This window comes from Pholis gunnellus (assembly GCF_910591455.1).
Source record: "Pholis gunnellus genome assembly, chromosome: 13".
Lineage (NCBI taxonomy): Eukaryota > Metazoa > Chordata > Actinopteri > Perciformes > Pholidae > Pholis > Pholis gunnellus.
This window is the reverse complement of record NC_136540.1, coordinates 11126621-11141282: the sequence shown is the minus strand read 5'-3', so window position 1 is coordinate 11141282 and position 14662 is coordinate 11126621. Positions and strand designations below refer to the sequence as shown.

At 39.4% G+C, this 14662-nt stretch overlaps 2 protein-coding genes across 2 annotated transcripts; both read left to right on the top strand.

Annotated features, from left to right (window-relative positions):
- Positions 1-1821: 1821 nt before the first annotated feature.
- Positions 1822-6527, top strand: casr (calcium-sensing receptor; the record flags this gene model as incomplete). Its single annotated transcript, XM_079172276.1, has 6 exons — positions 1822-2043; positions 2128-2434; positions 2630-3469; positions 3568-3798; positions 5176-5299; positions 5392-6527. The coding sequence occupies exons 1-6, from the start codon at positions 1859-1861 to the stop codon at positions 6525-6527; spliced, it is 2823 nt and encodes a 940-aa protein (XP_079028402.1). The 5' UTR covers positions 1822-1858.
- A 2701-nt stretch (positions 6528-9228) lies between these two features.
- On the top strand, positions 9229-13492 carry b4galt4 (UDP-Gal:betaGlcNAc beta 1,4- galactosyltransferase, polypeptide 4). The gene is made up of 7 exons (XM_079171785.1): positions 9229-9365; positions 10010-10542; positions 11269-11501; positions 11890-12077; positions 12262-12384; positions 12491-12595; positions 12687-13492. Exons 2-7 carry the CDS (start codon positions 10281-10283, stop codon positions 12820-12822), a joined length of 1047 nt encoding a protein of 348 aa, XP_079027911.1. The 5' UTR covers positions 9229-9365; positions 10010-10280; the 3' UTR covers positions 12823-13492.
- Positions 13493-14662: the final 1170 nt, after the last annotated feature.

The window sequence follows — 14662 nt, the reverse complement described above, 5'->3', positions numbered from 1 at the left end:
TTGAAGACCCGTTCATCAGAGCATAAGGAGGCAGCTAATTGTTTGAGGAACATAATGGTGCGATCCACTGCTTCCAGGGGTTCCTGGTATCATGCTGCAGCTCTTCTGGCAAAATGCAATATAAGTTTAAACCTGACTGGAAAAATTATCATTGACTGTCAACCCCATGAGGATCAATTAAAATAAACCTAAATGTTTGCTGGAAAAATTAATTATTATGTTTGTAGTAATACAGACAAACATCCAGTTAGGCCTACACAACGTAAAATACACGTTTATGAAGGCCGTAGACAAAGACAACCTTCACCACGTGTCTCTTTCTTCTCATATTATAAGCCAGCATGTATGATTGTATTCTAGTTATGTGGTAGTAGTCGATCATTTCTAAATCTCTCCCACTTTAGGTTGCGATGACTTTAGTTCAGGAGGAGTGAACTGAGTAGACTTCATTAGCTGAAGGAAATGGACTATCCCTCTCCCTGTTAATGATTCATCTGCAGAAAGAGGTTCAGAAGCTCACACTATTGTTCAGTGAATTCATTCAGCACCCTGGATATTTTAGGAAAAAGACCTTAAAATCTGTCCATGCCTGCAGATTAACTTTTTCATTTAAATCACGCACTCAGGAGTTCAGGTGGTAAGTTTGATTCTGTATCATTTTACATGTTTGATGTTTTTATTGTTTTTATTTTGGAGTTAAAAAGCACTGAATAACTGTTAGAGAGTTAGAATTCAGCCATCGTCAGCTTACTTTTTGATTAAGGTTTGATTAAGAATTAACCCGTTTTTTAAAACAGATGGTCATACAGTCAATTACTATATGCTGACTTAGCTTTGAAAACATTTGTTTATCTATTTTTAATAAATTCGGAATAGGCAAAAAATGTGTGAATTGTTATTTCGGCCTTTTTATCATTGTTATTTAAAAAGAAGACATGGGGGACATTGGATACTAAATGTAACAATGGATAATTATTTGATTATACTCTCTAATCATTTTGTTTAAATTGATAATTTAATGCAAAATATCCTTCCCATCCAAAGTGCTGACATTAAGAAAATTAAATATAATTATAAGGCTGTGCAAAGAACTTCTCCTAATACTGGTAATATGGCCAACATTGGCTCTTACAGCCGTTAGTCACTTCATTATCACAGCTCTGCCCCAGCATTTTTCCAGCAGTATTAGCCAGATGCAGTAGGCTTCTCTCCATGGTGACTGGCTTCACTGGCCACAGCATGAGACCCAGCACTTAAAAGAAGGAGGGTCATTAGAGTGTGACTTCACTCATGTATGTCCACAATCTATTTCAGTTCAGATGGATATTTCAAGCAGCATGACTGCAGCATTACTGAGGTGTGAAATGTTAAAATTAAACTCTTCTTAGAAACATTACCAGAGGAGTCAGCTCTTAAAAAAAAACGATTTCCAGACTCTTAAAAAAAACGTATGTAACTGCGTAGCCCTGCTAGAGAATAATAGCCTAGGGTCATGTCGGCTTCTACCATTCTTACCTTTCTCCATGCTTATAAGCGAGCTCAGTGCTTGGACTTTTTTCCACACAGAATGAATTTTCAAGAAAATAAAAAGCATCTCAAACTAAAACAAAGTTTCCTTTTCTACATGTGTGTTTATTTTTCAATAGAAATATATTGAACATCAGACTGTAGCCCATTTGATTAAAAAAGCATGATGTGTTTTTTCCCTTTTCTCTACAGTCAGACAATCTCATCAGTGCAAACATGAATAACACAAAACAGCGCAGCAGGCAGATTGATGGGAGAAGATAATACTGAGAAATACCTTCACTCTCGGGAGTTGTAGAGAATAATCCTACGCATTAGAAAAAAAAGAAAGATGAGATTGGTTCTGTATTACCTGATAGTGTTGGGGTCCAGTTATGTGATTTCAACCTATGGGCCCCATCAGAGAGCACAGATGACTGGTGATATTTTGCTCGGGGGTCTTTTCCCCATACACTTTGGAGTTGCATCCAAAGACCAAGACCTCGCCGCTCGGCCCGAGTCCACACAGTGTGTCAGGTAACATTTTGAGACCGGTTTACATTATTTGACTGAATGAGTGTGCTTAACTTGTCTAAATCCATGCCTTGTTTGCTCTTACAGGTTCAATTTCCGTGGTTTCCGTTGGCTGCAGGCCATGATTTTTGCGATTGATGAGATTAACAACAGCAGTACTCTCCTGCCCAACATCACCCTCGGCTACAGGATCTTTGACACATGCAACACGGTGTCAAAAGCCCTGGAAGCTACGCTTAGTTTTGTGGCCCAAAATAAGATTGACTCCTTGAATTTAGATGAATTTTGCAACTGCACTGATCACATCCCAGCGACCATTGCAGTAGTAGGAGCAGCTGGATCCGCAGTCTCCACAGCTGTCGCAAACCTACTGGGTCTCTTTTATATTCCTCAGGTGAGTAAGTGATTACTGGTCACAAGGCAACACTGTATCCTGAATATTATGCAAACATACAGTTTACTTGCAGTGGATTATACATTTTACAGGAAATATAATGCATCCTGGATGATGTGTTTTAACAACAAAATGACAAAACCTGTATGTTAAATAATGATAATCAAAGATTACCTGGAATCTTTACCGTTTCAGATCAGCTATGCCTCTTCTAGTCGCCTACTGAGCAACAAGAATCAGTACAAGTCCTTCATGAGAACCATTCCTACAGATGAGTACCAGGCCACAGCCATGGCAGACATCATTGGGTACTTTGAGTGGAACTGGGTCATTGCTGTGGCCTCAGATGACGACTATGGACGCCCAGGGATTGAAAAGTTTGAGAAGGAGATGGAGGAGCGAGACATCTGCATTCACCTAAATGAACTTATTTCTCAGTATTTTGAGGATCATGAAATCCAAGCGCTGGCTGACAGGATTGAGAACTCCACAGCTAAAGTCATCGTGGTGTTTGCCAGCGGCCCAGATATCGAGCCTTTAATCAAAGAGATGGTGAGGAGAAACATCACAGATCGTATCTGGTTAGCCAGTGAAGCGTGGGCTAGCTCCTCTCTTATAGCTAAACCAGAGTATCTTGGTGTTGTAGCGGGGACTATTGGCTTTGTTCTAAAGGCAGGGAATATTCCTGGCTTAAGAGAGTTCTTGCAGCAAGTGCAACCGAAGAGAGACAGTCATAATGAATTTGTCAGGGAGTTTTGGGAAGAAACCTTCAACTGTTATCTGGAAGACAGCCTGAGACAGCAAGAAAGTGAGAATGGCAGCACAAGTTTCAGGCCTTGTTGTACTGGTGAGGAAGACATCACAAGTGTTGAGACCCCGTACCTGGACTACACACACCTTCGTATCTCCTATAACGTGTATGTTGCAGTTTATTCCATTGCACAGGCCCTGCAGGACATACTCACCTGCACTCCTGGACATGGACTCTTTGCCAACAATTCCTGTGCAGATATAAAGAAAATGGAAGCATGGCAGGTAAGATACACATTAACCCCAAACCAAATCAATTCATTGCCAAATCATATACCTTTAGCCATGTTTGAAGAATCTAAATGTGTGGTTCTGCCTCGCAGGCCCTGAAGCAGCTCAGACATTTGAACTACACCAACAGCATGGGGGAAAAGATGCACTTTGACGAGAACGCAGACCTGGCAGCAAACTACACCATTGTAAACTGGCACAGGTCTGCCGAGGACAGCTCTGTGGTGTTTGAGGAGGTCGGATACTACAACGTGCACTTCAAGAGAGGAGCCAAACTGTTCATTGACAAGACAAAGATTTTGTGGAATGGATACAGTTCTGAGGTCAGTCTAACTGTTTTGTAGAGGATGTCCACATTAATGTATTGTTTCCCTCCCCTGTTATTTGGTGTATTTTCCTTTTCTTGGCATGATCTAGAAAGATTAATAAGCAGGTAATCACAGCAAAAAAGGGAAACATTGACACCTTTGCAAATGTGCATTGTTACCATTGCTGCAGGGTCACTTAAAGCTGCAGCAACTGGATTCTTTTGTCCACTTGTGGGCGGCAGAACTCACTATAAACACAACATTGATACCTCTTGAACATGTTATGGCAAACATGTTAGCAAATACTTGTTCATATCATTTGCTAGTCGCTAACATTGGCTGTCTGGGCAGCAAGCATTTGGTGGCGTTCAGCATTCAGCAGTGAGAGTGAACCAAACAGTAAGTGTGAGGGATATAAAAACCAAAACAATGAAATGAAAGATGTTAGAACACTTTGTAGAGCTGAGGGGAATGGAAGAGTTGGCTGATAATTATCTGTAGGTGTGTCACTACTACTACATTACTGCTTTTCACATTCCACATATACATTTAACCAATTGTTCATAAAAATTGATAAGGGCAGCTTTAAGCTGATATTGGGAAATGGGGACCTGATTGTTTTCTTAATCCTCTTACAATCCTTTAGATTTTTCTTCTTACTATTATTATTATTATCATCGTGTAACAAAAAAAAACAACAATAATAATAATATTAATGCATTCAATTATTAATAAATGAAGAGGGTATGATTTATGGCCATATCCTTTTTGGCAGGTGAAAAAAAAGTTGACAAAAATCACCAGGTCATTCAGGACTTTTTGCAACATATATCATGACGAATCTGTGAAGAAACCTTGCTTCAGTGCAACAAAGGTCGTCTATCACTCTACATTTTTCAAAAGTTGCATAATCAATTAACTTTTTGTTAAATACTACCAACATTTATTCTCAGATTATTATATTATTATTATTATTATGATACATATTGTCACAGTTTTGAAATATATCCAAAATAGAGGACACAGTGACAGTGTATTATAGCATAATACTTAATCAACATTTCCTCACTTGCCAAATGTGCAATCAATATAGAAATAGAAATGTACTGTATGGGTTGATTACAAATTACACAGTTTCATGTGAACGTTTGAAATTTGGTGAGTATTTAAACTTTCCACTGCATTCAGCCTGCGAAAACAAAAGACTACCCATCTTGCTCCTGATGTCTTGTTTGTTTTCTCTCGTGTTGACTTCATAGGAAAAGTATAAAATGCTCCTAAAATAGTTCACGCATTTCCATCTCCCTATTCTTCTTTCAATAAAAATGTTACACCAATGAACCACATTTGCTTTTTCTCATGTAACTTTTCTGTCTGTTTGCATCCCTTTAGGTGCCATTCTCTAATTGCAGTGAGGACTGTGAACCTGGAACAAGAAAGGGGATCATTGACAGTATGCCCACATGCTGCTTTGAATGCACCGAGTGCTCAGATGGAGAGTACAGTATTCATAAAGGTATTGAGATGCCAAACATTCACAATCTCATATCCACTAATGTTACACCTGGCTAGTGTTGAAACAAATGTGTTTTTTTGTTATCTATACAGATGCCAGTGTTTGCACCAAGTGTCCATATAACTCTTGGTCCAATGGGAATCACACATTCTGCTTCCTGAAGGAAATCGAGTTCCTCTCCTGGACAGAACCATTCGGGATAGCTTTGGCCATATGTGCAGTACTGGGTGTGCTCTTGACAGCCTTTGTGATGGGGGTCTTTGTCAGATTCCGCAACACCCCAATAGTGAAGGCCACAAACCGAGAACTGTCCTACGTTCTCCTGTTCTCACTAATCTGTTGCTTCTCAAGCTCCCTCGTCTTCATCGGAGAGCCACAGGATTGGATGTGCCGTTTACGGCAACCTGCCTTTGGGATCAGTTTTGTTCTCTGTATATCTTGCATCCTTGTGAAAACTAACAGAGTACTTCTGGTTTTTGAAGCCAAGATCCCTACAAGTCTCCACCGTAAATGGTGGGGATTAAACCTGCAGTTTCTGTTGGTGTTTCTGTGCACATTTGTTCAAGTCATGATATGTGTGGTATGGCTTTACAATGCCCCTCCGTCAAGCTACAAGAATCACGACATTGATGAGATCATTTTTATCACCTGCAATGAGGGATCTGTGATGGCTCTTGGGTTTCTTATTGGCTACACATGCCTCCTCGCAGCTATATGTTTCTTTTTTGCATTCAAGTCACGGAAACTTCCAGAAAACTTTACAGAGGCCAAGTTTATCACCTTCAGCATGCTCATATTCTTTATTGTTTGGATCTCTTTTATCCCTGCGTACTTTAGTACTTATGGCAAGTTTGTTTCTGCTGTGGAGGTCATTGCTATACTGGCATCCAGCTTTGGGATGCTGGCCTGTATCTTCTTCAACAAGGTCTACATCATCCTCTTCAAACCCTTCAGGAACACCATCGAGGAAGTCCGATGCAGCACCGCAGCCCACGCTTTTAAAGTGGCTGCAAAAGCTACGCTGAAACATAATACAGCTGCGAGAAAAAAGTCTGGCAGCATCGGCGGATCTTCTGCCTCGACTCCGTCCTCATCCATCAGCCTCAAGACCAACGGCAATGACTGCGACACGGCTTCAGGGAAGCACAAGCCAAGGGTGAGCTTTGGCAGTGGAACAGTTACTCTGTCCTTGAGCTTTGAGGAGTCGAGGAGGAGCTCTCTGATGTGATAGCATATGTGTAAAAACATCAGCTTCATTTAACCCATTAATGGGGTGGGTTTTGGGACTTTATTTTTAAATGCATTTACATGTAGACCTTTTCATTTTACCATGTTCTTAACAATTTGTCTGAAAGATGACCAGACATAATAATATTCTGTAGTATACCTGAATCCTGTGACTCTTATTATTTTCAGCATAACCCTGATGTACACTAAGCTAATAACAACAATTTTGTACTATTAAAAAACATGACATTAAATCTTTAAGTTGTTGTTTTTTCTTTGGAGACATTATATCTTATTTGCTTTAGTGAACTTTTAGTTTATCTATCTATCTATCTATCTATCTATCTCTATCTGTCTGTCTGTCTGTCTATCTCTATCTGTCTGTCTGTCTCTGTCTATCCATCTATCTAACATCTTAAGTACACTGACAAGTCAACCCTCCATGGTCAGCACAAAGACATGCCTGGTGTGCCAATATTTGAACAGAGGACAACCCAGGCTCTTTAAGCGAGACAGGAGGATGTATGAGTCACACTGTAAATACACAATTACAGGATGTCGACACAACGTTCCATACTTCTATTCTATTGTGGTCAACGACAAGACAACAAAAGAAACAGATGTGAAGTCCGTTGACATTGCCAAATCCATGCCACTTTATTCAGGGTGTATTTGGGTAGAACAAAGTGTGATATAAATTAGACATATTTGTTTGGTTTAATAAAAGAAGCGTCACTGCTGTCATCACATTCAGACTAAACCACAACGTCTAAAGTGTCCCTATTCTGATTTAGACTCTTTCGTAATCTATCATTTGGGATTTATTCGGGATATTCGGGATATTCTGTATTTCTCGGTTTCCGTCCAGACAAAGTCTCCTTTCTGCATTCTGTCTAATATTTAAAAATTACAAATGTTGTATTACAGCTCACACAACTGAAAGTACTTGAATTAGTTTGAAGTATAATCTAGGATTACAACCAATATGCTTTTATAAATAACTCAAATTCTCTCAGAAATATAGATCTGAATAAAAGAAAAAAACCTGATCCAAACAAAACAATGAACATGCTGATGGAGGTCGATGGGACATTTTGGTGTAGATCTCTCAAAGAACATTCGCTGCTTGAAATTATCACAAGTCTCTGACAACTGCAAACAGTACAGGCCTATCTCACATGTTAATGTCATTCTCGCAATAGGACTACACCACACAGTCATGGCCTCACAGTTTGGAGGAGGTATAGAGAAGAGGGAGGAGCAGCTTGGAGCGGTTAAGTATATTTGTATTTATAAATGAAGTTCTAATTTTAAACACGACCTTTACTTGTTATGTATATTTTCCCTTTTACGTATTGTAAGAAAAGGATTTGAGTACTTATTTTTCACATAAATACCAAGTAAAGGCTCCTGTAATGTGAGCTGAGAAGAGAAATACTTTGTGTTTGTCCATGCTCCTAAAATATTCCCTAAGGTCTTTGGGAACTTGCATGGTTGAATGTATGAGTGTGACTCGACGATGCCACTCTAGGAATTGCACCCAAGGAAATATTCATCAAGAAAAATCTGTGGTAAAATCCACAACATGCAAGACAAGATATACTAATAATCAAATGAACTCAATAAAGAGTGATATAATGTTGTCAGGGCAAAACAACAGCAATTAATAGTACGATACTGTAAATGCATCCCACTGTTTCTGTTTTACTATTTACACACAATAAAAAGTATGTAAAAAGGCGTTTGAGGACTGCAGGACCTCACACATCGCTCAACGGGAGGATGACATGCTGAGACATCCAGTGTCATATAGCTGACCTGAAACAGGCTGAGGAGCAGCTGGACAACCACCTCCTCTGTTGGCAGGAGGACAAGACATTTATCCTCAAAGCCAGTGCAGCCCAGAGAGACCAGCTGTTGTCTGTGTTTTGATCTGCAGGATGGGTATTGCATGATGGGAATGTTTGTCGCAGTCGTAGTCCTGGGCACAAGAGGAGCTTGTATAATTTATCCATATCATTTACAAATTGCTGAAGTCAGAACAGAATATACATGGTTTTATTTGTGCTACAAATAGTAATATTAAAATGAAATAGCTATGCAGTTGCAAAGTAGCATAGAGCGATATATATATATATATTTTTTATGAAACAAAAGTTGAAAAATATCATGTAAATCAGAGTTAGAGCAATTGTCACCAGGAGCGACGAGCTTTTACTTTGAAAACCACTTAACGGAAGTGTCCATACAAAACATGCGTGGACATTATGCATCAAGCCACCTAAAGACAGCAATGACTTCCTTTTTGTTGATGCTGCCTTCAAAATGCTGTGAGTTAATCTTGTTTCAGTAGCATAATAAAACACACAGATATCTTGAGGTATCTGAGGTATCTGCAGAATACATTGCTAAATAAATTGCTCTTTTTTTAATCAATATTCTTCGCAGTTTTAGTGCGAAAGCTTTTAGTATGAAATACACCCAGCAGAAGTATTGTGTACTTATATTGACTTTACACACTGCCGGGTTGTAACATGGAATAATGTGAGCTCGTGGCAAAGGTAAGATGCGTCAACCAAACCAGTAACCGTAATCTGAAGCGTTAAATCAGCGGTTATAACTGAAAACAAGGTGTGTTCAAGCTCCGCACCGTTCACTTTTACAGCACTTTACAGTAACATCCGCATTCGTCAGCTAGCAAACAGCTACGCTAACTCTGCTCAGAGAGCTCACCTTTGTGCAGCTGCAGGTTGCGGAATATATTTGAGCTTTTACTTTTATAAAAAACCACGGACCGTAACGTTTAATGAGGAGACGACGGAGCTTTATATGAATAACGGTATGTTTCTCAGAGTGTTTGTTTGGCAACGCTCTACAGCGTAACATCCGCATTCCTGTCTCTCCATTCATGTTGTTGTATTTGATACAGTGTTGAAATTCATGGCCTACAGTTTAATATAGTTGTATCACTGTAAACTGAATATATTGCTTTTTGAGCTACCGGTTAGACAAAACAAGTGAATTGACGAGGTCAACATTTTATCTGGCATGCTTTTAGAACAATGATTCGTCGATCTGTCAATTAATTAATCAATAATTAAAAACCGTTGGATATTTTGATATATTAACATGTTCAAGTGAGGAGAAAAGTGAGACTCTGCAATGTAATACTAAACGTTATCAAGGGGAAAAGACGAAAGACAGGTATAAAGCATAGGTGTGTAGTTACTGGTGTTAAGTTACCATTCAGAAAGCTGTTTCAGTGGTGTGTAACAGAATAAATGGGAAAGATAAGGAACCTGAACACTTTGTCTACATTTGTTTTCGAAGATAACATGTAAAGCAATGGTGATATCTCTTTAAAACTAGAACATGCCTTATCAGGGTGCAGTTTTACATGATATCATGTGGTAGTGACAGAGTGATTGTGACGCACATACCATTTATGGCAGTAACTTCATGTCTCTCTCTATCAATCAACAGTTGTCGGAGAACTGAAGTCCTTGGAACTGGATTTTGAGGGGTTCAGCGATGGATTTTCACCAATAACTTTTTCCTTAATTCATAGTGATCATATATTTGATTCACTGTTTACTTCATCATGTTTCATCGCCATGGGATGACCGGATAGTGAACCTGTGGCTGTCGGCATTGTTGCCTAAATGTCCTGCACAGAGGAAATATCCTAAACTAGAACCACCAGCATCTACAGTTTGCCACCTTTACTGTTCCACATCAGTGCAGTCACACAGCTATGGGCTTCTATTCGCCTGTGTGCAAGACTTTGCGGAGGGGGAAATACTTTCTCCTGCTCTTCGTCTCGCTGTCCGTGCTGGCATGGATCGCAACCTTTTCAGGTGAAACGGTGAAATCCGGTCAGGTTTTCTCAGCCTCCCCACAAACTCTCATCAAAGCAGACAGTCTGATGGAGAAACCCAACACTCGGACGGCGGCACCCAATCGATTAAAAACTCCACCGACAAAAGTCGAATGCCCTCAGGAGTCACCATTGCTACGTACGTATTACGTTTGTAATTTAAATCTATCTGCTTATGGTGCCCTCTTGTTTCCTTCTATACGTTCTCCACCTTTTTAAAGTGACGACATGACAGTGTAGCTAACTTACTATAATAAACTAGACAAGGGTCTGTGCCAATCTAGTCTGTGATGTCACCTTGAACATTAACGACTACAGCAGTGTGCGTAGTTTCTCAAAAAAAAAAATGAATGGTTGATTGTGCTGTGCATGATAGACAATTTTAGTTTGTAAGTACATGTTTCTCAATATTGTTGTACACAAACATACACTTCAGGGTAGTGCAGGGCGGTATGACCAAAAATGTGTATCACGGTATTTTTTAAGATTCTGGCAGTTTCAAACTGTTGTGTCGTGGTGTTATGCCCTGTTAAAGAGCGTTAGTTGTGGGTTAATTGTTGTTTTAAAGTTATAACCATGACTAGGGTTCCCTCTCAAGACACATAAAGCAACTAGCTCCAACAGATTTGGTCTTAGCGGGTAACCGGTATGATGGTATTCCATTTGAACCGCTATACCGCCCAGCACTACAGGGATTACTCCTCCATAAACACGTTTGTAGAGGCTACATGTTGTCTGTCCAGTACAGGTTCGAAAAGGGAGCAAAATAAATCGTTTATATGTGATATGTACTGCGCTATGAATTACCTATGAAGGTATAATCCCAGAGACTCAGATCTGTTGTTGCATTTGCTAACCTCCACAGAGGGAGCTGTGAAGCTGTCCTTTGAATCCTCTCTGACGCTGAAGGACGTGGAGAGTAAAAACAAAGGAGTGACTGAAGGCGAGTACGAGCCCTCAGACTGCACGGCGAGGCAGAGCGTGGCGGTGCTCATCCCTCATCGCAGCAGAGAGAGACACCTCCTCTACCTCTTGAACCACCTGCACCCCTTTCTGCAGAGGCAGCAGCTACACTACGCCATATATGTCATCCAGCAGGTATACAGGCTCCACACCACGCACGGTTTTAAAACCCATTCATGTTTAGGTGTCATGCTCATAGAACTGAGAGTATTGATTTATGAACTGCTCTTGCAAGGAAAACTAAACAACTAGCTGGTTGATCAATTGTTGATCAACTCTTTCATATAAGTATATTTTAATAAGAATATTTTATTTAATAACTGGCCCACACAAGTAGCATTAAATCACTTTCTGAGCTGCGGCTGCTCTGTAGTTGACTCGACACTCCGAGCCCCTACCTATTAATAATCTTCTTTTTAATTGATAAAGCATAATGACGCATCAGATACAGACATCCACACTGAACTTTAAACGGTTCAACAGCAGATAGTCAACTTATATTATGTTTTCTGTTCTTTTAAAGGCTGGTGATGCAACTTTTAACCGTGCCAAGTTACTCAATGTCGGGTATTTGGAAGCATTGAAGGACTACAGTTGGGATTGCTTTATCTTCCACGATGTGGACCTGGTTCCTGAAAATGATCACAATTTATACGTCTGTGACAAGCAGCCCAAACACCTAGTGGTCGGCAGGAACGCCACGGGATACAAGTAAGTATATGATTAAGAGTCGTTTACTGCAAGCCAATAGCAGTCAAACTTTATATTACCCATGTGAATAAACTACACAATGTTAACGGATGGCGAGCTCCTCAGGCCTGCTATTATCTTGAAAGCTCGGATATAAAATCCAAACAAAGAACAGTAATGTTTCTTCGTATTCTTCCTCTCTCAGGCTGCGTTACAAAGGCTACTTTGGAGGAGTCACAGCTATGACCAAAGACCAGTTTTATCAAGTGAATGGATTCTCAAACACTTACTGGGGTTGGGGCGGAGAAGATGACGACCTTCGCATCAGGTGAGACAGTAACAAGAGAAAACAGGATTAATTGTTCTTTTCATCACATCTGGAGCAGATGTAGGACTCTCCGTCATTAATGCATGTGTGGGTCTGCTGTCTGCAGGGTTGAGCTGCAGAAAATGAAGATTGTGCGGCCGCCCGCTGAGGTCGCTCGCTACACTATGGTGTTTCACAAACGGGACAGTGGCAACGAAATAAACAAAGACAGGTCAGTAAATGTAGAGATAGGGATAATGTGCTTGTCTCAGCACATTATTAGTGGTCAATTAAATGTAATCTCTTTATTGATTTTTTTTCAGGATGAGGTTGTTAGGACGAACACCTCTGGTTTGGAAAAAGGACGGACTGAACAGCTGCTCATATAAGACTATGTTGCTCGAGCGGCAGCCTCTTTATGTGAATGTTACTGTGGACATTGGTAAGCCACAGAATTGAGATTACAACTGTGAAGCTTTACTGTGACCAAAAAATATTTCATGGTACACGTCTTTTAAGACTAAGCAATATTACTAACTATAGTGACACATTTAAACGGTTTACTTCAACCACTCCTCTTCATGTATTCATAAGCTTTATTATAACTACAGTTTGCTCTATTCACACTGTTGGTGAACTGAATAACTGTTCTTAAGTCTACAGAGTGCTGCAGCCATTGGGAAGAGTTACATTGTTTTTAGATATACATTTTATACAAGTTGTTGGTGGTCGGTCTGTTCCTTTCATGGTCACATTCCATACATATATGATTGTTTTAGGGTTGGTTTTCTCCTGTGGGTTGAACGCTTTTACATGTAAAACTATTTTTAAACTACAACTTCTCAATAAGATTTTGTAAAAATATCACAACCAAGAAAATTGTGGTAATATTGTAGCATCACACGTTTCACTGACTTTTTATTTGAATTTGTACTTAATATGAATCAATGTATGAAATTCATGATGCTATACTAACTCTTTGAGACTGTCATCTGTTGGATTACTTTTGAATGTTTGCGTGTTGATTTGTCATGTTTTGTATGTGTTGATGGGAGAACCCAGATCATCACCTCTAATAGGATTTTTTCTCTTTAGAACACATATATAATAAATAGTATTTTCTTATGAATTGTCTTCTGGTGTTTATAAATGCAGGGGCATGAATCTACAGTTTTGGCAAATCAATTTTAGTTTATTCGATAAGATGTGCACTTGAATTTATAACAATGTATATATTTCTGACTATGGATTGATGATTGGATATGGATGATTTTTAGGATAAAACAAACTCCCTCTAAAAAGCTTCTCCCCTGGATATTTGGAATACCATAACTAATTGTGTTACTACTATTTTATGGAATTAATGTTACAGGATGATTGGAGTAGTTATATATAATTGGCACCAAGATGGTAACAGTGTGCAGTACGTGGATCTGACCAGCAGGGGGCCCTGAGAGCACAAAACCCACCATTGTGGAAAAGCCTCTGGAGTGAAGTCTCTGCTCCTTGTTAACTATATGAAAAGAGTGCTTTTATTGCCTGGCAATTTGCACAGCAGTAGTCTTAATTCATCATGGTAACAAAATAACAACCTATTTAAGTCTAGTTTGGTTGAAATGGGGGAAGACGTCACACAGCACAAGCGTGGACCATATATGTGTAAACTAAAGAAGGCAGATTTTTCATTTTTAAATGACAAATCAGATGCGTTTGATGTTGTTTGCCCTCAAGAAAACAACTAAAGATGAATAAATGTTAAATACTAAAATATTTTACTCTTGTAAATATATGATTGCACAAATATGGACGGTCTGGATTAAGTTGAACACTGCATTACTGTGTCAATAAAATCAGCTGCTCACATTCCCATAAAAAGAAGTTTATTCCCTTAGTGACGCATTGTTAGTGAGAGGAGAGATACAGAGTGTGAATATACATCATGGCATCCAAAACATGAATTGTCTAGCACCATATGCCGACTATATAGCTGAGGGCAACTGGAATCAGTTTTACAATTGAATTGTCATCTTCACATCAACAAAAGGAATGTGTTGCGATTTCTAAACTACGCTGCAGATATATCACAGCACTGCATCCCTCTGAGGACATAAAGGACATGTACTAAAAGTAAGGACAAGAATAACCCCTTTACTATTCAGATACAATGAACTGTCTTCTCAGCATAGACAGCATAGCTTTTTTTTTTCTTTTTTTTTTACCAGAGCAAAGAAAGAGCGGGGTGTCTGACGCTTTGTATGGACAGAATGATGTCATCTCCTCTTCCTATAGTGCAGAAAGA